General features: G+C 49.1%; 1 protein-coding gene and 1 long non-coding RNA gene across 3 annotated transcripts in view; one reads left to right on the top strand and one right to left on the bottom strand.

The window, feature by feature from the left end:
* The first annotated feature begins 1430 nt into the window (after positions 1-1430).
* Positions 1431-25321, top strand: part of HS3ST3B1 (heparan sulfate-glucosamine 3-sulfotransferase 3B1) — a 43108-nt gene continuing 19217 nt past the window's right edge. The window contains exon 1 of the mRNA XM_006068249.3: positions 1431-1978. Within this exon, the coding sequence (XP_006068311.2) occupies positions 1431-1978 (548 nt within the window). The remainder of the gene's footprint in view (positions 1979-25321) is intronic.
* Positions 2247-3712, bottom strand: LOC123332637. 2 transcript variants are annotated; one of them, XR_006549558.1, is made up of 3 exons: positions 3383-3712; positions 2847-3046; positions 2247-2687 (listed from the first exon to the last, which is right to left on the bottom strand). It is a non-coding gene; the product is annotated as an uncharacterized LOC123332637 (long non-coding RNA). The 2 variants fall into 2 exon arrangements; XR_006549557.2 differs by lacking the exon at positions 3383-3712 and having other exon boundaries at positions 2847-3213.

Genomic DNA, 25321 nt, shown 5'->3' with positions numbered 1-25321 from the left:
AGGCAAGAGACTTGGAGTTGACTTTAAGTGCAACTCCGGGATCGATTTGCTCCGAGTTGACTTTTGACACAGAAAAAACACCTAATACTTCGTGTAACAGGTCAGCAAATCAAACCGACTCCTGATGCAGGGGAATGTTGGCTTTGATATTTATTCATGGGAAGGGAAGAGAACGTTTTCCAACATACCCAACAACTCATATCCGGACAAAACTTTCACACACACTTTTCGGCGCCGGGAAAAATTCCCACAGCCTTTAACTCCCTGTTAGTTTCTCCCGACCTTTCTCCAGCCCTTTGGGAAGCAAGGGAAGAATTTTTCCTAAGGATAGTTTCTCAGGAACTATCTAACCATCCATCGATTGCGTTAACCTGCTGCCCGAGAGAGATCAACTCCCAGCAAACAGTAAGAAGGAGACTTTAAAAAAGAAAAAAGTTCGACAGCGATTTCCACTTAAACTTCCTAAACCCGTGCCAGTTCCGGAAGGGCCCCCCTCCGAGTCCCGGAGTAGGGTGGGCGGGCATCTCCGGCCAGACTCTTGCGCTTCCACCCCTTCCCTACTTCTAACGCGCGCACACACCACCATCCCGCCCGCGAACCATCTGTATGGGGACGCGTGTCCGCACACAGGAGCAAATGCAGCCGAGCCCGGCTCCTGGGGAACGAGTGCGGAAGTGCGTGCGGGCGCCGGGGTGCAGCGATCGGTAAGTCGGCGCTTTCCCTGCTCGCGCGGTCTCTCCAGCATCCTTACTCCCAGCTGCGTCTGTCACCAGCCCCTGGTTCCGCCCCTCCAGGCCCGCCCCTTGTCTCTCAGCCAACAGCAGCCCCCGATTGCTCTCCACCGCTCCCAGAGCCTTTCCACACCCCCATGTTCCGGGAGCTGGTTGGCTGCCGAACCCTCAGCGAAGCGGCGGGATTTGCATGCCGCTCCGGGTTTCTGGTAGGTGGAGTGACCCATCACTCCCGGTGGCCGGACCCGCCCACTCTGCTTCGGTCTCTGGCGCTCTTCCTGCGCAGTCCTCCTTCGCAGCCTCCGCAGGGGAAGCGCCGGGGCTGCTCTCAGAGCTCGGTTCACAGGACCGTGAGGAGGCAGCCCCGGCGAGCGGCTGTGCGGCGCGCACAGTCCAGAGGGGTCGGAACGCCGGAGTGCGGAGCTCTGCCGGCCCCGAGCGCGGCGTCGCAGTCCCAGGCCGGCAGTTGCCACCACCCGACCTTCGTTCCAGTTGTGGCTCCTCCCGGCAACATGTCAAAAGCCGCCGGCAGTGCAGCTGCCGCCGCCACCTGGGGCAGAGCAACAGCGGCGACCGCGGGCGCGCGGGGCCAATAAGCCGAACCGCCCGGCGTCCAGGGAACTCTCGCCGCGCTCCCTGCTCCGGCGGGCCCTGCGCCATGTGCTGAGCCATGTCCCTCGCCGCGCGCGCGGGCAGCGCATGGGGCAGCGCCTGAGCGGCGGCCGGTCCTGCCTCGATGTCCCCGGCCGGCTCCTGCCGCAGCCGCCGCCGCCCCCGCCGCCGGTGAGGAGGAGGCTCGCGCTGCTGTTCGCCATGCTCTGCGTCTGGCTCTACTTGCTCGTCTACTCGTGCGCCGGCTCCTGCGCCGCCGCGCCCGGGCTGCTGCTGCTGGGCTCCGGGTCCCGCGCCGCCCACGCCCCGCCGGCCCTGGGTCCCGACGGGCCTCCCCCGAGGCTGCCGTTCCCGGCTTCGCCAGCCACCCAGTCGGCTGCGGGCGAAGAGATGGCCGCAGGCGCCGCGAGCCAGGAGGAGCAGAGCCCCGAGACGCCGGACTCCCCCAGCCCCATCTCTAGCTTCTTCAGCGGGTCCGGGAGCAAGCAGCTGCCGCAGGCCATCATCATCGGCGTGAAGAAGGGCGGCACGCGGGCGCTGCTGGAGTTCCTGCGCGTGCACCCCGACGTGCGCGCCGTGGGCGCAGAGCCCCACTTCTTCGACCGCAGCTACGACAAGGGCCTCGCCTGGTACCGGTGAGTGTCCCGGGCAGGGCCAGGGGCTCCAGCCGCGATCCTGACTGGGAGAGGACGCAGGCGTGGCATGTACACCGGGGAGCTGACAGGGGTACAACTTCGGACCACCCGGGCGGGAAGGGGAACCGAGCGACGACCGCGCGGTGCTGGCCCGCAGCGCCTTACGGGGTGCGCTGGGCTCCGCTCTCGCCCCAGTCTGGAGACACTTCTCCAGGCTCAGCGGCCCACGGTGCCTAGGGATTAGTCCTGCGATCTTTCCTCAAGGAGGGAGGCCAGCGACTGGGAAGGTGCTCAGAAAAGCGCGCAACCCTCTAACTGAGGCCACCTCTCAAACGAATCTAGTGTTTTATTTTTCCTCTCGGATCCGGGACGGTCTCCGCCCCAGACCAACTTCTAGAGCAGCTTCTGCTGTCCGGATGGGGATAGGGTGGGAGCTACACCGTGCTGCGGAGGCCGCAGGCAGTCCGTTCACTTTCCGAAGGGGGTCAGACCGCTCGCGGCCCGGCAGCCTGGGCTCCGGAGGGCGAGCGGGCAGGCGCGCGGCGCGTGGAGCGGTGCTGGTCCCTGTCGGGCAAAGGCGCGCACTGCAGCCGGCGGGAGGCGCGCAGCTTTGAAGGCTTCCAGGCGCCCGGGGCACGGCCCACCGGTTTCCGCCTCCCCGGCCCGGACGCTGAGAGACCCGGGGCAGGGACGCGTGTCTCCGCTGGCCCTTGAAGCGCCGGGGTGCAAAGAATATTATGGGTGCATGGATTTGAGAAATGCGGGTTGCGTGGGCTTCCGTAAACTCGGTTCTCGGGTCGGGTTATGGGTGCGGCTCCAAAGGGACATTGCCACCCACCCCCCGGGGGTCATAATCGCGACCTCTTACCAAGGCCTCCCGCAGTCTTTGAGGGTGAGATGTTGGGTTGGTTGAGTTTCCGGTGAGACGGGGGTGAGCTAGGGGTCCAGATTCCGGTCTCACGCCAACCAGGGGTCCGGCCCTTCTCCCCGGTCACTGCCTCCGACCCCCACAAACATAACTCCCTCGACTCGCCAGCACCCCTCCAGGTCCAATCAGCCTGCAAGAGGCTGGGGATTTCGGAAAACAAAAGAAGAGAGTCGAACCAAACCCCATCCCTGCCCCCATCCCCTCTTTGGGGACCGGGAGAGCTCGAAAGATAAAAGGGGGCTGGCCGAGCGGATTAAAACCGCTCTCTCCCCAGCCTCGCCCTCCCCTCCCTTTTGTCCTAACGTTTATTATTGTCAGGAGTTGCCCAAGTCTCGAGGTTTAGCCAGCCGTGACAGTCACCCTTCCCACCGTCCCCAGGCCCTGGACACCGGTTGTTGAGAATGGTGGCTCTGGAGCCCGGCGCCTGGATGCTCGTCCCGACCCCGGCAGCTAGCGGGAGTCCTCGGCGCCCTCACCTGCGCTCCGGGCGGCGCGCGAAGGAGCGACTGCGCCGGCGCGTGCGGGTGCCTGGCTGGCAGATGGGGGCCGCGCTAATTGCCGGCTATTGTTATCGACTGTATTGTTGTAATTATTCCAGCCACCACCGCCCCTCCTCCTCGGGGGATAACGATTCCGGGGGCTGGGACAGGCAGGCTTGTTACTAGCGCCCTCCAGGTAGAACCCTTCGTAGGCCGGAGGCAGTCCGGCGTTTTCAGAGATCAGACGCGCCGGGGGGCCGGGCTGGGAGGAACTGACAGGAAAAGAACTGAATCCTTAATGTCGGGCGGTTCCAGCAGCACCTGGGCAGGCAGTGGAAATCCCCACAGGAAGACTCGCGCAGGCTCCTGGGCGGCCGCCCTCCACCTGCCACGTTCCTTTTGATTGACTCAAAATGCTGAATAAAGAACGAAGTCGCCCTGGAAAGGCTGGCCGCGCGCCTGCAGCCGCTCGCATCGTGGCCCCCGGGGCGGCTGGACTTGGGGGGCGCGGGGGCTTGGCCGGGCCTCGGGGCGGGAGCGGGTCGAGGGGGCAGGCGGGAAGTGCCTTATCCCCCACAGTCACTTGGCTACACTGATGGGTCGGACTGTCCGGCCCGGAGGCCCAGCGCCCGCGGCGATGACCCAGCGGAGCGCGGCGGGAGGAGCGAACTGTAAACGTCGCAGCTCACCCCCAAAGCTGGGTTCCGGGGCTGCCTCGATCCACGCGGTGCGTGGCCGCAGGGTTAGTGGATTAAGGAATCTTTTCAATGCCATCTGCTTACTTACAACTTTTAAATTAACTTGGAATATTCTGAATGTCTGGGCAAATGTGTGGACTTAATTATTTTGAAGGCGGCCGTTTTAACTTGAAAAACAGACCACACCGGGAGAAGAAGCCTAACCCAGAAGGCTTTTCCTAAAATCCTGTGTCCAGGGAGCAAGCTCCCTTCTTCCCCCGCCCCGCGGAGTTCTGTCCGCGGGCCCCAGTCTGCTGCTCGCTAGAGGAGCACTGCTCGGCTCCGTCTGTGCCATCAGAAACTGGATTGGAGAAGAGTATAAATAATAATTAGCCGGCGTTGCAGTTCAGAAGCAAGTAGTTAAAACAAATCCTCAAAGCTGGAAAATAGGAAACAGGGGAGACATTCCAAAGGCAAGGATGGATGGTTGAATCCAAGGGTCAGCATCGGTCATGGGTTGGAGAAGGAGATTCTGCCTGTGTCTGAGGGAGCGGGTTAGTAAGTTTCAGGGACTGATACACAGCCCGGGTGCGGGCCTAACCGGCAACCCAAGGCCTGGGCAGATTTGCTTGAAGGCTCCCAAGTTGATAGTAGTTGCTTTGACGTGGCAAAACGAGACACCATTGGGCGGGATCCTGGTGGGATGGAGCCCACAATGGTGGCGATGCGGTGCTGACCTGCCATCAGCCAGAAGTCGGGGAGTTTGCCACGTCTTTCCTGCCTGCGTGCTCAGTCACTGCTTTCTTCACTGCTGCCCTTCAACCTAAGAGTCTGTTTTAGTCGGGGATGCAAACTCTTCTGGGTTTACTTTTCCAGTTCATCACTCAGCTTACTCTTGAATCTGGCCTCCCAAATTTAGCAGGTACTTATGAGGATCCCACGGGAGGGACTTAGGACTTCTCTTGAAACTGGCCCTTACCTTCTGTTGCAGGGGGTGATAGTGTTTGAAATACAGAGACAGGTGGTTCAAGAGAACCTCACACTTGCCAAGATGGAGAAACACCCACCCAGTACATTTAGGCTTTCAACATTGATTTAAACTGTGCCAGTCAGTCAGTCCTGTCTGGCTCTTGGCAACCCCATGGACTGTAACCCTCCAGGCTCCTCTGTCCATGGGTTTTCCCAGGCAAGAATACTGGAGTCGGTAGCCAGTTCCTTCTCCAGGGAATCTTCCTCATCCAGAGATGGAACCCAGGTCTCCTGTATTGCAGGCAGATTCTTTATCATCTGAGCCACCAGGGAAGCCCAAAATTAAGTATATATTCTTTAATAAGTTTCTCTTTTTGATTTGGTTTAGGTTTCATAGATTGTCACAAATTTGAATGACCTCAGTTTGGGATTTAAGTTAGCCAAATATGGTGTAACTATTTTTTTTTTTAATATATGGAAATATTCCTTAGACTTTCCACCTTGACTCTTCTTTCCATGTTTGGCTATAAAAACTAAACTGACATTTTAATGCTGTGGCCACACTAAAAAAAAAAGTGCAGTGTGTGTAGTTAAGTAAGGTTGGCAGCTAACACTTACTGAATGTTTTCCCTATGTGCCAGGAACTGTTTCAGGTTTTACAGGATTAGCAAATTTAATCCTCATCATGATCTTGGGAAGCCTGTACTTTTGCAGATGAGGAAACACAGGCACAGAGAGGTTAAGACACTGGCCTGAGGTCTCACAGCTAGAAAGTGGCAAAGCTGATAACACCAACCCAGGGAGTCCTGCTCCAGAGGTCACTGTGCCATTCTCCCTTGCTTAAGTGACAACACGTGATATTGGTCATATATGATGAATTCATAACTGAGTTGCTGAGTTGTTTTTTTTTTTTTAAGTGTTTGAGTTTTCTGTTGTACCTCCAGTGACCTCAACGAGGGTTGCTCACTTTGTCATTTAGCGTAAAAGAAGACCAGCTCCAGAACAGGATAGTAACAGTAAGGACATCCAAAGTTAGTTTATAACCAAGTGAGGGTAATTACATCACCTGGGCAGTTTGCTTTCTCTGCCTGCACCAGACAGGGAGAATCAGTGGAGTCACTAACATGACACAAATATCCCCAAGCATAAAGACAGAGAAAACACGGCAAGTGTCCCCACTGAGAGGAAGTTTATTCTCCTATATTTGTCCTCTTTTAAGGCTGGGAGACGTGGGAGAACACAGGGTTAAAGGAGATATTCCAGAAACTCCTGGAATGAATTTATTCATTTAAAAATGTGCAGTGCTTCAAATCAAGACTGAAAATGTGGACTTCTTAGCCAGAAGACCATTACCATTTTGAGTAGAGTGCTTTAGTATTAGAATCTAAAACCCAGTAACTTCAGAAATCTCTGTCTGGAAAGCTTATACCTGAAAATAGCAACTTTCCCTACATTTTAAATTTAACAAATGCTGAGAAAACTAATTTCTCCCCTCTTTGTCTAGTCTGTTTTCAGAAACTTGGTGGCAAAGACTGTTTCTGTCTTCCCTAAGCGAACTTTAAGATAAGACCTGATTGGGGATAATCTTTTTTGAAGTAATTGCATTTTTTCATTCCAGTTTAAATCAAATATGCAGCTCGCTTCAAGCTGCTGAGTGAAGATCAAAAATCTACATTTATATGCAACAATTTGAAATACAAACCATCTTGTTACAAAGCTGTCAAGATTTATTAGCAAGACAGTGTAGCATGTGTTGGATTCTGTTTTCAATTAGGCACCTAAATTAGACCATAAAATGGTTGATTAATCTTTTACAAGTTGAGGGGAAAATATAACATAAATTAACCTAATCATAAGTGTTTTCCCAGATGCTCTGAGTTAATAAAATAGTCAATATTAAATAGCAACCTATTTGTTTTAGGTAAATAAAATGCTGAAGTTCATGAATTAAATTACACTTATTATTTTCCAAATGATATGCTATTATTGAACTCGTCTCTAAAAAATCAGGTTGCAACCCACGTTATTAAAAATATGTATCAAAATAGAATACTGTAACTTGACTAAGCTACTAAACTAGATTTTGCTTTTTTAATGGAGCCAGATTATTGAAAATTTTCAACTTAATGTAGACTAATATTTATAAATATTTATCTTTTATAAATATAAATATATTTTATATTATAAAAGATATTTTTCCTAGCTAAAGTTGTATTTATTGCTAGATAGTTTTTAAAGTAACCCATCACAAGCTTCTGGTTTTTTTTTTCCTGCTTTGCTGTTATTATTTTTTGTCTGAAGAAAAACTTCTGATAGTTTGAAAAATCAATATGTCACAAAAACCTCACTCCAGATATATATGCTGATATACTGTTTTGTTGAAAATGTTGTAGGACATAAGGTTTTCTGATTATATGAGATGACTCTTTGAATCACCAAAATTATTTAGAATTAAAAGCACGCCAAGAATTAAAAAAAAAAAAAAAAAAAAAGCATTTATTTGAAGCTTCAGGACTGAAATACATGACCAGGGCTGCCTGCCCATGGCTTTCTATGTCAGTAGTTTTTGAATACTTTATGCTCTCAATTCTATGAACATGGAAATTAAGTTGATTGACAGAAACACAAAATGTCCAGTCTCAAGGCACAGCATAATGAGCACTTCTTTTGCTGTGAATAGACTTAGTTCCCAAATAGGGTGCTACTTACTTCTCTCTTTTAACAGTCAGTGATTCCAGAGAGTAAGGGAAATTTCAGTGCTAAGCTGTTGGGATAGTCAGGCATCCCAGCAAAATGAATTCCCCAAGTATGTGGCATATTTTCAATGGTAATGAATACAATATGCTGCCTACCTCAAATGAAAACATTTACCATGACCAAAAAGAAATAAGATACTGATATCTTTGAAAACTCTTTGGGAATAGAACTTAAAACTTTAAAATATATATATATATATATATTTTTTTTTTTTAAAGATGACCTTGTTAGAACTCGCCTATTCTCTATTCTCCTCAAACTATACCAAAATAAAACTAACATCAAATAAAACTGATATTAGCGTATGTTGCTTTTTCTTTCGGATTTTAGATTTGGGGAAAAGTTTAGGATGTGAGGAGCAATTACCAGCTTACTGATATGTTAATAAATAATTTTCATTCCAGCCAAAAGACTGTGAAAATACATCTAATGCTAATAAAATCCCCTATTAATTTTCTCAGTATGGAGATAAGAGTGACATTGGTTTCCTTTATATCTGAAATTCTTCCCTTAAATACCCGTTTTGTGACTTGAAAAATACTAAAAGTAGCCTAAGTTTACTGGGGTATTAAAAAATTGTGCTTCACTGTGTCAAGTATGAAGCATATTTAAATTACAAAGCTGAAGTGCACTTTGTTGCCTCCCAAAGAGAGCTGCTTTTAAAAATTATGAGTCCGGGTCTGAAGAGAGAGAACTGGCATAAAGAGTACTGCCAGCAAGGCATTTATATTTTCTGTTGCATTTTAAAAGTGTGTGTGTGTGTGTGTGTGTGTGTGTAGACAAGAATTTGCTGTGACTTTAAGTTGATACATTTGTTACAGAACAGATAAACTCTTGGCACAAAAATATTTTTGTCCTAACTATGGCAAATGTGTTAAGGCTCTCGTTTTTGTACACTGCATTTCAGCCCAAGCTAGACTATTTATTGCCAAGGGGTCACTTCTTTTAAACTACCCTTTGAGTAGATGTGAATGATGCCATATGCGTTCATCAAGCAACTTGGGGGCACATGATCCAGAATTCCTGTTGTTTTTTTCCCCCAGGTCTTTGCCACACAATACTTAACAAGATTATAGTCGCTTAGAAACTCACAAAACTTGGAAAGATAGTTTTGGGCAACATGAAGCTTGGGGCAACAAATGGAGAGTGGAAGGAAAAAAGGTACATATACACTGGGAAGATAAGATTTTTCACGCACACTCGACTTAATGAATGGGGGCGGGAGGGAGGGTCTGGTGACAGAAGTGGCCAACAAGTCCCAGCAGGCCCGACAGGCCACGTGTCTGCTCTCTGGCAGCCATAGGGGTGTTTGCGCGGAGCCCCCGGATCTAGAGGGGGTGGGCGAGGCGCAGTCAAGAGCGCGAGACGCGGCTTCTTGGCCGGCTGGCCTCGGGTACTAGAGCGCACGGCCCCTGGGTCGCGTGAGACCCCCGCATCTGGTCGGAGGAAGCAGATGGCGGCGCCGCCTCGTGTCGGGGGCGGGGCCCGCGGCCCGGCTGCCCCTCGGCCCAGCGGGTCGCCGGCCAGGGCCACGTGACAGCGGAGACGCCGCGCTCGGGCTTCACCTGTTGGGCGCAGCTGGGTCAAGCATCCCGCGCTCGCAGTGGGTGGTGCCGGCGGGCATGGCCCCACGCTGATTGGCCCGAGCAGGAGCCGGGAGGCCAATGGTAGCCCGTCTTAGGGGTGGACCCGCCCAGAGTGGGGCGGGCCCGCCCGCGGCCGAGCCGGGCTTCTAGCTGCTGCGCATCCTTCCCGCGAGCTTCGCGGATGCTGTGAGCCGCTTTTCAAACTGGGCTTTTCTGCTGATCTGTGTCTCTTTGAACGTTTGCCTCTGTTGGGTGGAGCAGTGAGGACGCTGGAGTCTGAGTCTGCCTTTCCATTGTCCGCGGTGTCGGACGTGCGTCTGAATGAATGAATTCTGTAGACCTGTGTGTGGAAGCTTTGTCTTTTTAGGGCCTTATTGTGGGTGGGGAAGAGAGTGGGACCATTTTCAACCTGCATGGTTCTTTGCTTTCTTCTCCTCACCACCACTCCTCACCTTTCTCTTTTGGGGGTGGGATGGGGTGGACTGGGGATGAAATATGTAATTCTCAGTTCATTGACTTCTATAAGGGATATTTAAAATGCAGTTCAGCAAGTAGAAAACCAAAAATAGGTTCATTACTATAATGTGACCCTTTAAGTGACAGGATGAAGAGATGGAGAAGACACCAAAGGACAGGAGAGGAGGGCAAGGAAAACCCAGTAATTCTCAGCCCCCTTACCAATCCTGGGTCTCTGCTGGACTGAGGTCAGGGCCCGTCCTCCCCAGCCCATCCCCACGGCGCTCTTGGGGTCCTCGGGGACACGCTGTCCTGGGCGCCCTTGGTCTCTTTGCCCCTTGCCCGCAGCCTGCAGCTGCCTCTGCCTCTAAGGGGAAGGAATGTCTTCACCGGCAGCCTGGAAGCCGCCTTTCTGCTCCTCCAGCCACACCGGCGGGCATCTGGAGAGCGGGGGCAGGGGGGGCCCGCACTAATAAGCTGACCTTTTTCAGGCAGAATCCGAGCTTCTCTCGGGATGAGCTTTACACGGTGGCGCTGAGAATTCTGCTGTGGGTTTGGATGAGGGCAGCCTTGGCTTTCTCAGGTGGCGTGCAATTGGTAAAGAATCCGTCTGCCAATGCAGGAGATGTAAGAGATATGGGTCAGGAAGGTCCCTTGGAAAAGGAAATGACAACCTACTCCAGTGTTCTTGCCTGGAAGATTTCATGGACAGAGGAGCTAGTGGGCTACACCCCATGAGGTCGCAAAGAGTCAGACACAGACACTGAGCACACACAGCTTTGTCCTGAAAGTTTATTCAGAGGTGCAGGAGATGACCTGTCCTAAAAGTGCAGGGACTCATTTAGGACATTGCTTACTGCCACAGGAGATGCTGAAGAAACACAGGACTTGGCCCACATGTCCATTAAAGTAATCTCCCTGAGGGAGACCACACACCCAGCTGACAGAGAAAGGTAACCTCCAGATCACTCCTGGTGCGTCTCCCTCATCCCCAGCTAAAAGGTCTCTCCCTACTAGTCCTCCTCCTTCTGGCTGGAAACCCTCCCCTTCTGACTGGAAACGCACCCTGGCTCAGCATGCCCAGCCATTCCACTCAAATGCTGGTCCTTCCTCTGACTGTTTCATTCTCCAGGCACTTTGCGTGTGCTGGTGCTGCAGTTAACACAGATCCACAAAGAAATAAACATCCTGTCCCAGCAAAGAGCATTTATAGATGCCCAAGTATGTGTGTGCGATCTGGGGTAGGAGAGCAAGGTAAGGCGCTCTCCTCACATTGTCATGGACTTGAAATGCTTATTGGAAGAAGGGAAAGGTGACCATTTTAAGTCTTTTTCTATCGTCAATGAGGGCTTCCCAGGTGGAACTTGTGGTAAAGAATCTGCCTGCCAGTGCAGGAGACACAAGAGATGCAGGTTCGATCCCTGAGTTGGAAAGATCCCCTGGAAAGGGAAAGTAAAGTGAAGTCACTCAGTCGTGTCCGACTCTTTGCAACCCCATGGACTATAGCCTACCGGGCTCTTGCGTCCATGGGATTTTCTGGGCAAAGGTACTGGAGTGGGCTGCCATTTCCTCCTCCCAAGGGTCTTCCTGACCCAGGGATCGAACCCAGGTCTACCTGCACTGCAGGCAGACGCTTTACCCCCTGAGCCACTAGAGATACTCATTTCCCTGGAAAAGGAAATGGCAATCCACTCCAGTCTTCTTGCCTGGAAAATTACATGGACAGAGGAGCCAGGTGGGCTTACAGTCCACAGGGTCGAAAAGAGTCGGACATGAATGAGCATGCACTACACTGCTAGTCAATGAATAATACATTCTTATAAATTATGTGTACCTTAAAAAAAAGCTTACCCAGCAAACACTTACTTCGTTGTTGTTGTTTAGTTGCTAACTTGTGTCTGACTCTTTTCGACCCCATAGACTGTAGCCAACTAGGCTCCTCTGGCCAAGGCATTTCTTAGGCAAGAATCCTGGAGTGGGTTGCAATTTCCTATTCCAGATCGAACCTGTGGCTCCAGCCTCATTTCCTGCAAAAGCAGACGGATTCTTTACCACTGAGCCACTGTGCTTACTTTATATATAGAAAGAGACCTTGCATTTATTTATTTGTTTGTTTATTTGCCACACTGTATGGCATGTGAGATCTTAGTTCCCTGACTAGGGATTGAACCCATGCCCCCTGCTGTGAAAGTGTGGACTTAACTGCTGGACCACCAGGGAAGTTCTGGTTGAGTATTTCCTTTTAAAAACATATACATACTCTTTATTTTTTAGAGCAGTTTTATATTCACAGCGAAATTGAGTGAAAACACTGTATACACCCTGCCTCTCACAAGTACCACACACTCCACCCACCATCGACCTGCAGCCCCAGAGTTGCACTTTTTTTCCCACTGATGAACCACCATCGTCCAAAATCCTTAGTTTGCATCAGGATTCACGTCTGATGTTACACATTTTATGGGTTTTGACAAGTATATAACGACGCATATCCATCTTTAGTGTGTCATACACAACAGCATCAATGGACATGAGTTTGAGCAAACTCCAGGAGATAGTGAAGGACAGGGAAGCCCTGGCATGGTGCAATCCATGGGGTCGCAAAGAGTCGGACAGGACTTAGTGACTCAACAACAGCAGAACTGTATCAGTGCCCTTAAAATGCCCTGTTTGAGCACTTCCTTTTATCGAGGGTTCTCCTAGGCAGCACTTGAGGTCCCAGGAAAGATCAAGAGACATGAGCTTGTCCTTGAGGGGCCTGTGTTCATCGGTGAACTAAAATCTACAGATTCAAAGAGGTGTCAGAGCAGGTTCAGGACAAAAACCACTAATACATCTAAAAACCATTGGAAGGAGACAAAGGAGTGTGCAATAAAATAGTGAAAATTAAGAAATGTGATTTTGTATTTCACTTTTCTGGGGATGTTCCAGAGAAAGCTGAGAAGAAGGAAGGAAAGGGGATGTCAGTTACTAGGTGACGCAGTAGGGAGAGAAAACAGCCCCTCTTTAGCGAGCCAGGCATGCTGTGTGCCAGCCAGCGGCTGGAGCCTGTTTCGTCTTAGCAGCCTGTTTCTTGTGTGAGTTCCCCTAGTCTGCAGAGGAGGAAAGGGGCACTCACAGAGATGACCACTGTCATCCACCTGTGTCTGTAGGTGGCTCAGCTCCTTGAACTCAAGGCCTTCCTGAGGGCCCTTCAAACTCCACGACTAGGAGCTTCTCTCCCGGGCTGAAATGCAACAGGACATTCCTTCTGGAGCAGATTAAGCCCTGTCCTTTGTTATTTCTTTCTACCCACCCCACCCCAAACACAGGCTTTTCTATATTAAAGTGTCCCCAAGATTATATTTTTTTCCTCTTTTTCTGCCCCAATTTATGCTCAGTCTCAGCCTTGTCTCTGTTGCAAAGACATTTGCATGGGTGCTGGTGGTTTTCATGCATGTCACCCCGCACTGACCCCAGCCTCTGGCGTCATCCCCCATGCCCTTCCGAGATAAGATCTGTATCTCTGATGCTCCTTTTCTGACTTCAGCCCCTCTCCATATCCCCATTTGCCAGCCCATCTCTTTGTCTCACCTGTTCCTGGAAGCTGCCCACCACGAGCAGGACACTCAGGTTCTTAGTTTTCATGACACTGAAACCCTCTGCGATCTTCTGCTACCGCATCAGCTGACACCTAGCCGGCCTTGCCCCCGCTCTGTACACTCCCTGTTGTGTATCATCCCCAGTAGCTGGCAGGAGAAGGTCTTCCCCCTGAGCAGCCCTGGCCCGTGGAGTTCCTACCCTCCACCAAGAACTCGGGCCTTAGCCCTGCTGTCGCCACCCCTGACCCATGCCAGAACCACCACGTGCATCGATCCTTCTGAATGACATCTTCTGCCTGCGAGCACCTGTCAGCACATCTCACCCCGATCCCAACACTGGGAGAAACTGTAGAGAAATTGAAGCACCTGAAGGAATTCTGCTGTTTCAGCTACCTCTCTGCATGGCCTTGATTCCTGTATACTTTATCCAAAACAGCCCTCCATTGTTTCCAGGAAGTGTACTCTTTTCCGTATTATTTGAAGAAAATAATAGCTAAAGAAAATAAATTTTATCTGTATATCTGACCTATATATATGTGTATATATACATATATATACACTTGGGCTTGCCAGGTGGCTTTAGTAGTAAAGAACCCACCTGCCAATGCAGGAGCCACAGAAGATGTGGGATCGATCCCCGGGTCGGGAAGATCCCCTGGAGGAGGGCATGACAACCCACTCAAGTATTCTTGTCTGGAGAATCCCCATGGACAAAGGAGGCTGGGGGCTATAGTCTCTGGGGTCTCAAAGAGTTGGACATGACTGAAGCAACTTAGCACACGCATATATACATATATATGTATTTCTTTGGTAACTTTTATTCATATGCCTACAAAAAAGTGTACCGATTGTTAAGTGTGCACCCTGATGAATTTTCACAAGCCACATCCCTGTGTAATAGTGGTTCCAGAGTCCCCAGGGCCATACCCATACTCCCTTCTGGACACTGTTCCTGTACCAGGGATGACCACTGTCCTACCTCTTACCTCTACTGATTGGTTCACCTGTTGATGGACTTAAAATAAATGAAATGCTTGAATGAATATTTATCAGTTCAGTTCAGTTGCTCAGTCATGTCCAGCTCTTTCTGACCCCAAGGACTACAGTACGCCGGGCTTCCCTGTCCATCACGAACTCCTGGAACTTATTCAAACTCATGCCTGTTGAGTCGGTGATGCCATCCAACCATCTCATCCTCTGTCAACCTTCTCCTCTTGTCTTCAATCTTTCACAGCATCAGGTCTTTTCCATTGAGTCAGTTCTTCACATCAGGTGGCCAAAGTATTGGAGTTTCAGCTTCAGCATCAGTCCTTCCAATGAATATTCAGGACTGATTTCCTTTAGGATTGGCTGGTTTGATCTCCTTGCTGTCCAAGGAACTCTCAAGAGTTTTCTCTAACACCGCAGTTCAAAAGCATCAATTCTTCAGCACTCAGCCTTCTTTATAGTCCAACTCTCACATCCATACATGACTACTGGAAAAAGCGTAACTTTGACTATACAGACCTTTGTCAGCAGTATTTATAATGTTTTAAAAACATGCAAATTTATTGCTGATGTTGACAGATTTGGAGATTGCACATACAAATGCAGATTTTCTGTTCTTTTAATTTTTACTTTATATTGGAGCATAGTTGATTAACAATGCTGTGTTAGTTTCAGGTATACACAGTGATTCAGTTATACATGTATCTATTCTTTTTCAAATTCTTTTCCCATTTAGGTTATTACACAGTATTGAACAGAGTTCCCTGTGATATACACTAGGTCTTTTGGTTATCTATTTTAAATATAGCAATGTGGGACTTCCCTGGTGGTCCAGTGGTTAAGAATCCACCTGCTAATGCAGGGAACATGGGTTCAATCCCTGGTCCAGGAAGATCCCACATGCTGCAGGGTGGTTAAGCCCATGTGCTTAGAACTGATTCTCTGCAACAAGAGAAGGCACTGCAGTGAGAAGCCCACGCACCCCAACTAGAGAGTAGCCCCTGCCTGCCACAACTAGAGAAAGCCCATGCACAGCAATGAAGACCCAGCACAGCCAAAACAATGCCCCCCCAAAACCCCTTCCCTTTAGAAAAATAAATATAGCAGTGTGTACATATCAATTCCAAACTCCCAGTCTATCCTCCCACCCCCAGTTTTCTGTTTTTGATGAGGGATCTGACAGTTTTGGGCTTGCCTTCCTCACGGCAGCAGCTGGCTGGAGCTGGAGAACAGCTTGGTCTGTGAACTGGGATGGGGCATGCATCTGTCTCTCCCTTGAACACAGTCCACACTGTTCCTTATTGTCTCACAGTCGGATCTGGCCACCAGCTTCTTTCGCCGGCTTCCATCGCTGTGCCCTCGGCAGGCTAATTGCCGGCTCAGCTTTCCAAGAAGCTTATGATGTCTGTTTTCAAAGGTAAGGGCTCGTCTCTGTGCTATTTATACAGAGCAGGATGTCTGATGATGCTGCACAAAGAGGCGAGGCTGTTTTGCACCCTGCCTGGTCCAGGGTTGCCCCCATAGTCTCCATCTGTGTTATCATCACCCCAGGCTGACTGCTCTCCCCGCACAGAAGTCTGAGAAGTAACTGCAGGGCCATGTGGAAACACTGGCAGCCTTGAGCCGCAAACAAAGCCATTAGCCTTTTTTTCTTAACATGCATTTTCCCTTCTTTGTGTCAGGGCCAAGGTGGGGACACTGAGAAGTCTTCTTTGGTGCCCCAGCGCTGGAAACGAAGGAAACTTTCAGATTGGGTGTCGCTGGCAAGGGAGATGAGTGGGACCTTTTACGGAGTGAGATGGGGATTAGTTTCCCTGTTGGTGCAAACCTTGAGTTACAGGAGGGTGGATCTGCATTTCCCTCCGTGTGCTCTGCTTGCTCCAACGACCTTGTTATCTCCTGATGCACTTAGCAAGGACCCCTCCTCGTCTTGGGTGAAATCCGAGTGCCTGTGTACATGGCCCCTTCACCCCGCCTGGAGGTGGGGGAGGAGTCTGGCTAGGGCATTTCCCATGGTCTGGAGGTGAACAGTTTCACACCATAGTGGGGTCCTCAATGGTGTATTCTTGACTAGCTTTTCACTCTTATCACACTTCCTTTCCTATAAAGTTACGTATCTTTTACCGGGACACTTAATACCCACCTGCTCTCTCCATGGGACTGTGAGCATCAGGCAGTAACGACACAGCCTTCCTGCCAAGTCATGATCGGAGTGTCTGGGTGGCCATCCTAATGGGACTTCCCTCGTGATTTGATTGCATCTGCCAGACAGTTTGGAACAACGATGGGCCAAGTGGTGTGAAAGTACTTAGAAAAATTAGATGTTAAACTGTTGTCAGTCACTTCAGGGAGCTCACATTCTTATGCAGTGGGCCATAGTGATAGATAATGTAGCACAAAATGAGAAATGCCAAAGGAGCAGAGAGAAGAGGGCCCAAAGGAGAGGTCACCGTTGAATTGGGCTTTGATGTATGCATAGGAGTTTGCTGGCTGATTATCCCAGAAAGCATTCAGGGTAGAGCCGCTCTGTGGAAAAGGCCCAGAGGCCCAGAGCAAGGCCTGGTTGAGTGCTATGGCCATGTTGGGGATGGGGAGAGGGTGCAGGAAGCCGGCTCAGAGGCAGAATGTTATCTTGAAGCTGGGCCTTCAACTCACTGGGAGATTTTGGGGTGAGCAGAGCCTACCATACTGAAGAAATTCAGACTTTTTTTACAAATTATGCATGAATCATATGAATGTATTTTTAAGGAAAATGAAATGATTTGGTCTTTCCAAGGCAGAGAAAGCAAGAAATGTATATGGCTGGTTTTCTGGGGTGGACAACACGCAACCCCACTGGATGGTTTGTGCGAGGCTCTTGGAATTCCAGGATGAGTCTGTGTCTCTGTGGTACTCAGGAGGAGGGACAGAACCCAGCATTCGTCTCTGGGGACTTGGATGACTGTCCCAAAGGGCTTTGGGGGAAAGACAGCCCTTCTTCCCAAGTCCCAACTGGGCTGCAGATGTGGGGAAGGAACAGATGGCTGTAGCCCACAGGCAGGACTGCCCGCCCCCTCCTCTGGTCCCCGGTTCTGCAGCGGGGGCAGCCCCGTCATCCCTCTGGGGTGAGGTTCTGAGCAAGCAGAGAAAGCCAGGAGAGGATGCCACGTCGCCCCTGCTCCCTGGCCCTGCCAGGTAGGGCTAACCCTGGCCATTGCCTCAGAACCTGGGCAGGTCTGAGAGGAGCACTATTCCCACCACTTACCATGAAGGAACTCAGTTAAGCTTGGGAGTGGCCCATGTTGGCTTATAAAAGTGATGGGAGTTATTGATCAAGCCTGGCTTAGAATTGCATTTCCCTGATCCAAAGACTATTTCAGTGTAGAAGAACCAGAGCCAGAGGTCAAGGGGTGGATCCAGGAGAGTCTGGCCAGGGGCTCTGGGTAAGGGGGCTGCCAATGTGACCAGTGTCGGACCCTGTGCACCGGCCCCGTCTCTCTCCATCCGTCCCCTCCAGCGGGATGTTCTGTCACTCGTGGTTATTTTTAGGGTTGTTTTCTTACAGTCCCAGCTGGAAACAGAAGTAAGGAACAGGCCTGTGGCTTTTGTGTGTGTGTGTTCTGTTAAAGGAGCATTTGTGCGGGAGGGAGAATGAGTCCCAGTTTCCTTGAGACTCAAGCTTGCATTTGTTTTGAGGACCTACCCCAGATGGTGTCTTTAGGGGACTCTTCACTAGGGGATGGGAAGTGCCAGGGCTTGGCACCTAGGGGCGTGTATCCTCCGTGGTTGCTCACCCCCTAGCTGTGGCAGATGGGAGGCAGGTCCCAAATGCTGGAGCTGTGTACCTGGTGCTAGTGGGCAGCTGTGGTCTGGGCAGCAGGTAAAGGTAACTCTCGGGTGACAGCACCATTCAGGTTCAGCCCACTCATCTATAGCACGTCACCTCCCTGAAGAAGTTGCTGGCTGCTGGTTGCTTGTCGATTACATTCTAATTTAGATTTGGGGCTGTTCTGTCTCTACTCTAAAATCCTTTGGCTTCTTTCTCCTCAGTGAAATCTCTCGAGAGGACCACCTGGGGGTGGTAGGCATTAGGGGTATCCCCACAAACCTGATGCTGAAGCTGAAGCTCCAATACTTTGTCCCCTTGATGCGAAGAACTGACTCACTGGAAAAGACCCTGATGCTGGGGAAGATTGAGGACAGGAAGAGAAGGGGGCAACAGAGGATGAGATGGTTGGATGGCATCACTGACTCGATGGACATGAATTTGAGCAAGCTTTGGGAGATAGTGAAGGACAGGGCAGCCAGGAGTGCTGCAGTCGACGCGGTTGCAGGGAGTCAGACATGACTTGGCGACTGAAGAACAACAGCACCAACCCTGTGGCCTGTGTCGTTTGAAAACCAGCTATGGGGACGGAGAATTGCGGACAAGTCCAGTTGGTTTCACTTAGCTTGTGGTGTCCCTGGGTTAGAATGGCCACAGATGTCAGCTTTTTTCCTTATAGTTGCATATTGATTTTATTAATTTACTGAGCAGCTATTCTGTGCCAGGCTCTGTGGATGCAGCCACTTATTGATCTCACAAATATTATTGACTGCCTATTTTGTCAGCACTGATCCTGACCTCCTGTCACTTACATTCTACTAGGGCGAGAGACCAATACGCAAGCAAACTACCAGAAATAGAAGATCCCCTGCGGTGATAGGAGCCATGAAGAGACATAAAACAGAGAGAGGGGATGGAGAGTTGTGGGGGAGAGGATGATGGGAGGAAAGGGCTATTTTAGGCCTTTTTAAAGGAGTGATGTTGGGCAGAGACCTGAAGGAAGAGAAAGGATATCTAAGGTCCCTGCCCACAACAGCAGGTCCCTGTGAACAGCGACTGTGATCAGAGATCAAAGAAGGAGGGCAGGTTAGGGGCAGAGAGGAAGCTCTCTGTGTTCTTAGCCTTGTTCTTAGTGTGAAGCGATGCCCGTTGGGGTCTCTGTAAATGAGGGTGGGGACAGGGCTTAGCCTATGATGTGGATATTGAGTATAGAGTGTGCGAGCAAAGGCAGGGGGTGAGGTGGCTAAATACAGTCATGTGTAATGCAGGCAAAAAGAGAGGGATGCTCAAGGCAAAGAAATATTGCAGAAGAAGGAGTGATTAAATCTAAGTGGGGAAGGAGCATCCCTGGAAAGGCTTCAGAGAGGAGGGTTTTGGTGGGGGGTTTGATGGATGAATAGGAGTTCGTGTGCAGACCAAGTAAGGAAGGAGGTCTTGGCAGAAGGAACACACATGAAAAGGCAATGAGGTTTGTGTGAAAAAGTGTCGTGGATGAGGGAAGGACTAACAGAAAAGAAAGGAAGGCGAGGAAAACAGCATCAAGGGGACTGAGGTCTTTGGTGACCGAGCCTTTAACAATCAGGGGGCAACTAATACAGTTTATCATGCATCTTTCTTTTCCTCTCTGTCAAGTATTTCAGCTTGGAAGAGGTATTTACAAGGTGCTGCTGAATAGTATGAAACAGGAAATGTTTTGCTGGTGATCAGAGAAGATGCCATCCAGAAAAAAAAAAAGACAAGCGTTAGGAGCCTCTCAGGATGAGCTCGAAGACCTATATCCTCTTAGCTGCGTGCTTTTTGCCTGCCTGGATGGAGCCTGTCATTAGGGTAAAGCCCAAAGCCGTGTAATTAGAAATTCTACTTCTCGGCTCACGGACCTGCGGCAGGAACAGCCCTGCAGAGGCTGGTTCCTGAAATCTTAGGATCTGCGCGGACCCGGCTGCCAGCGCCAAAATGCCAAACCTGGTAATTATGAGGTGGCTTTGCAAGCACACACCTGTCGTGAAGGTGCAGGCAGGACCTGCTGCCCCCTCACTGGGCAGACGACTGTGCTTGGAGCATCCCCAAGGATGCTAGTTGTGTGCTGTGTGTTTATCCTCTCCCTCCTCACCCTCCCCTTTCTTTCTAATCTTTCTAATCTGAACACTTGTTACTCTGTCTCTTTCTGAATGCCACACTCCTGACCATTTCGTCTCATGAAGCCACCTCTTTGGTTATTTCACTAGGAGCGGCCCTGGTGAACTGTGCTTTTCTCTGAAAATCAAAACCAAGAAAGCAGTCTTGCCCCTTTGGCTGTGTTGTTTTCCTCATCGTTCAGAAGAGACGCTGCACCGAGGGGCCCAGCTTGGAGGGTGGGAGTAAGCTGCTTGGGGGATGGTGTTGGGTGGTGGAGTTTTTTCCCCAGGATGGCTCATCAGATACTTTCCACTCGACATTCCTGGTTTATAGCCAGGCTAATTTAATTTCCAGCCGAGAAGCGACTCCCCACATGATGGTAATCTCAAATAGTTAATGAGCTAGAAGAGGAGGCAGCCTATTGAGTTGATTCTTGGGGGCTCTGCTCTGTGGCTTCGCAGAACTAATTTATCAGCCTGTTTTTCTTGGTTGGAGAGACTTGTTCAGCCTGGCACAGCTTTGTGTATCTCCCCGCTTCTAAAGATGGATTGAGCCATGACTTCTGGCCTCTGGACATTTAGAACCAGCTCGCTTTGCCTTCTGCACCTGGTTTGTTTAAAGAGAAGAAGGAGAGCAGAGTGGATGCAGCCTCTGTCTGTGGTACCTGAAAACACCTTGTGCGCAATCCTGGTTCTTTCCTTGTCCCCAGTCCTGGTTCTTTCCTTGTCCCCAGCCAAGTGGGGAGCAGAGCCTTCTGGGTGAGCCGTATAGAACCATTTTGGTCTTTGAGGTTGGTCTTAGGATTTGGGGCAAGTGTTTTTTCCCCTGCAGAACGCTGGAATTTTGAGAGATTTTTTTTCTTTCTTGGCCTCACTGTGCAGCATGTGAGATCTTAGAGATTCCAGAGAACACAGCCCTTTCCCCAGGTTCTCTGCAACCCTAAAAGTGGGAGCACTCTGCTCTGAGGGCATGACTCTGAGATTCGCATGACTGTTTTGCAGGCAGCAAGGGTAACATTCTGTAATGATAATTAATAAGCCCCATTTCTGACCAGAGTGAGAGGAGAACCCTCTCTCTTCAGAGGAAGAGGGGACCCAGAAAAAGGGGTCCTTTCCTGGATAGACACTGTATTTATCTCATAAAGAAATCTCTCAGAATTACACATTCATGGAGACAGCTTAAGGAGATGTGGTATGTACATATACGATGGAATATTACTCAGCCATAAAGAAGAATGAAATTCTGCCATTTGCAACAACTTGGATGACCCTGGAGGGTGTTATGCTGAGTGAAATCAGTCAATCAGAGAAAGACAAATACTGTATGATACCACTTTTATGTGGAATCTAAAAAATAAAACAAACAAGTGAAATTAATAAAACAGAAACAGACTCACAGAGAACAAACCAGTGGTAAGTTACCACTGGGGAGAGGGTGGGGGGAGGGGCAAGATAGAATGAGGGGATTGAAAGGTACAAACTATTATGTATAAGATAAATAATCTACAAGGATATATTAAACAGCACAGGAAATCTAGCCAATAGTTTATTATAACTTTAAATGGAGTATATGTATGAAAATACAGAATCACTATATTGTTTAACTATAACTTACATGATATATATCAACTATGCATGCTAAGTCAGGTCAGTCGTGTCCGATTCATTGCCACCCCATGGACTGTAGGCCATCAGGCTCCTCTGTCCCAACGATTCTCCAGGTAAGAATACTGGAGTGGGTTGCTATGACCTTCTCCAGGGGATCTTCCAACCCAGGGATCGAATCCCCATTTCTCTGTCTCCTGCATTGGCAGGCGAGTTCTTTACCACTAGCACCACCTGGGAAGCCCAATAGTTCAATTTAAAAAAAAAAGGGAAGAGAAAAAAGATGGTCAGGACTCCAGTTCTTGGGATCCTTACACAGTCAATTGATTCCATGCCTCGTTTTGGTACCTGGCGGTCCTGCCTGCCTCCATGTGACAAGTTAATTGATGTGTGTTCAGCCAACCCAGGGAAACAGTGTCCTTGGGGGAGTATCGGGGGGAAGGGAGGTATATTAACTTCCCAAATGTGCTAATGGGGCAGCAGAGAGGAGTCTCTTGTTCTCCTCTTCAGGAGTGTTTGCTCACGGGCTTAGTGCTGTGTGTTCCCAGCCCTGGATTTGGAAGTGGATTCATTTGGGAAAGTAGCATCTTAAAGGTCTTTATTTGGCTTTGTCAGTGAATGGAGGGCAGTGCTGAGCATTGCAGGGAGAGGCAGTATTTGTTCATGACCCCGGCCTCCAGGCTGGCCTGCCAGGGAGCCTCGCACCCCACCTGGGCTAATCTGTCTGGACCCAAAGCTAGCTTAGAATCTGGGGTCATGTTCACCTTATCTCCATTTCTGCTTTTTACATAGACACTGAATCCTAAACCCTCTTGTGTTTATATCATTTCTGGGCTGAGCACCTTCATTGTGTCCTGACTTCCATCCTGAAAAGTGGGTTGGAAGCCACAGTTTCTGTGGGTGAACTCAGAACCCATAAGCGTCCCACCCTTGATCCATCTTGCTTAAAAAACTGAAGGTCTTTCCTCATCTCTAACCTGCTTTCCTTTTTTCCTCCCTTCAGTGTGTTTTCCAATCAGCTGTCCTGTTGTTTTCGCCCCCACACCCGCTTTCCATTCAGATCTACGGAATTGCATTTATTCTGTGTCCGCCTTCTTGAACACGTACTTCAGGTGGTTTTTGAAGGATACTTAAAGGGCCACAAACACATAAAATGTGAGAGTAAGAAAGGAGAATCCATAGTGGGGGCCACATAGTGGACATGACCTTCAGCTTCATGGCAGCCTTCACAGACAGACAGGCCTCAGTTACACAAGTCATTCAAACAAACTGTTTGCTCAACGGAAAGCATGACTGTTCTTGGTACTAAGATGGGAAGGTGGTTGGTATCAAGAGGATGCTATGGGGTAAAAGCCACTGGTGTGGATAGCACTCTTTTTATATTTATTTTATTGAAGTATAGTTGATTTACAATGCTGTGTTAATTTCTGCTATACAGAAAAGTATATATATATATATATATATATATGTGTGTGTGTGTGTGTGTGTGTGTATATATATACATATTCTTTTTCATTTTCCTTTCCATTATGGCTTATTGCAGGATATTGAATATAGTTCCCTATGCTACATAGTCAGACCTTGTTTATCCATTCTATATGTAATAGTTCACATCTGCTAACCCCAGCCTCCCACTCCATCCCTCCCCGCCTCCTTAGCAACCACAGGTTTGTTCTCTATGTCTGTGAGTCTATTTCCGTTTCATAGATAAGATCATTTGTGTCATATTTCAGATTCCACATATAATTGATATCATGTGGCATTTGGCTTTCTCTGTCTGAATTACTTCACTTAGTGTGATAATCTCTGGGTCCATCCATGTTGCTGCAAATGGCATTATTTCATTCTTTTTTATGGCTGAGTAGTATTCCATTGTATGTATGTACATGTATGAAACTGAAAGTGTTATTCACTCACTCATGTCTGACTCTTTATAACCCTGTAGACTGTAGCCTGCCAGGCTCCACTGTGCATGGAATTCTCCAGGCAAGAATACTGGAGTGGGTAGCCATTCCCTTCTCCAGGAGATCTTCCTGATGCAGGGATTGAACTTTGGTCTCCTGCATTGCAGGTGCATTCTTTACCATCTGAGCCACCAGGGAAATCCATATGTGTATACACACATGCACACATACATACCACATCCTCATTTGGATAGCACTCTTATGAAAAGCACATGGCTAATCCAGGCTTTTGGTAAAGGATAATTTTCTAAAGGCAAAAGGTAAAATCATGATTCATCCACTTACAATGTTAAGGATTATATTTCCTTAATGACCATGTTAAGGATTTTATTTTACTTATTATTAATGAGAGAACATGGCAGCTGTTACCATTGGTCCAAAGAAGTCAAAAGAACCTCAGTTTCCTTGGAATAAAGGAACATTGAGATGACATTATAAGTGGGCGAAATTGACTTTTCCCATGTAGTGGGTGGTGGAGAAGGAAACCCACAGAAGTTCTACCAGAAGGCACTTATTTGCATGCCTGTGGTCAAGAATCATGTTGCCTTGCCGTGTTGTTACCTATAATTTACAGAGTTGCCAAATATCTCAAAAGCAATAAGAAAGCTATCTCCAGATAACGTATTGTTCAGTTTTCCACTGGGGATGCCCAGTAATCTTTTCTGCTTATTCCAGTGTTCTTTACACCTTCTTGTATCAAGCTTCAGTAGCCTCACGGAGTTTATCATCAGCTAACAGCCCAGATCTGTCTCCCCCACTCCTGATACACTTTCAGGTCGCTCACTCCCATGTTTGATGTGGCTTCTCATTGTCTGAGATCAAATCCAAGTTCTTTCTAGCAATTGTTTATTTATGCACCCTTCATTCATCTAAATGCCATTGAGTTTGGCCACAGTGCAAATAAGGCAAAGTCCAGGCTTCAACCCCCTGGAAGTAGATAATAGCAGCTAGAGAAAGGGTATGCTAACATGTATGTGTGTGTGTGTGTGTGTGTGCGTGTGTGTGTGCGCGCGCGCACACACATGTGTATATTTGCAGGGAGGCTGTTGGCAGGGTAGGATCATAAGAAGGGAGCAAGAATTGCTAACCCAGCCTAGGGTGGGAATGAGTGCTGTAGGAACGTACGAGAAGGAGGGGGACTCTGCTTGCCCGTGGCTGGGGTGAAGGGTAAGAATGGAGGAATGGGACAAGCATGTCCTTTTGGAAAGGTAGGGAGATTCCCGGCCAGGAAACTTGAACATCTTGTTCAACATCATGAGAAGCTGTGAAGTTTTCTAGGTTTAGCTTCTGGAAAAGATGTTGGGGAAGCAGTGGGGGGAGGGCTGGGCAGAGTGGAAAGGGGGCCACTCCAGCCACTTCCTAATCATTGTAGTCTTATTCTCACCATTCCTCAAACAAACAAACTTCAGTCCAAGCCCAGTGTCTCAACCACTGC

The sequence above is a fragment of the Bubalus bubalis genome, chromosome 3, assembly GCF_019923935.1.
Source record: "Bubalus bubalis isolate 160015118507 breed Murrah chromosome 3, NDDB_SH_1, whole genome shotgun sequence".
Taxonomy (NCBI): domain Eukaryota; kingdom Metazoa; phylum Chordata; class Mammalia; order Artiodactyla; family Bovidae; genus Bubalus; species Bubalus bubalis.
The sequence above is the reverse complement of the archived record's forward strand: the minus strand, read 5'-3'. Positions and strand labels throughout refer to the sequence as shown.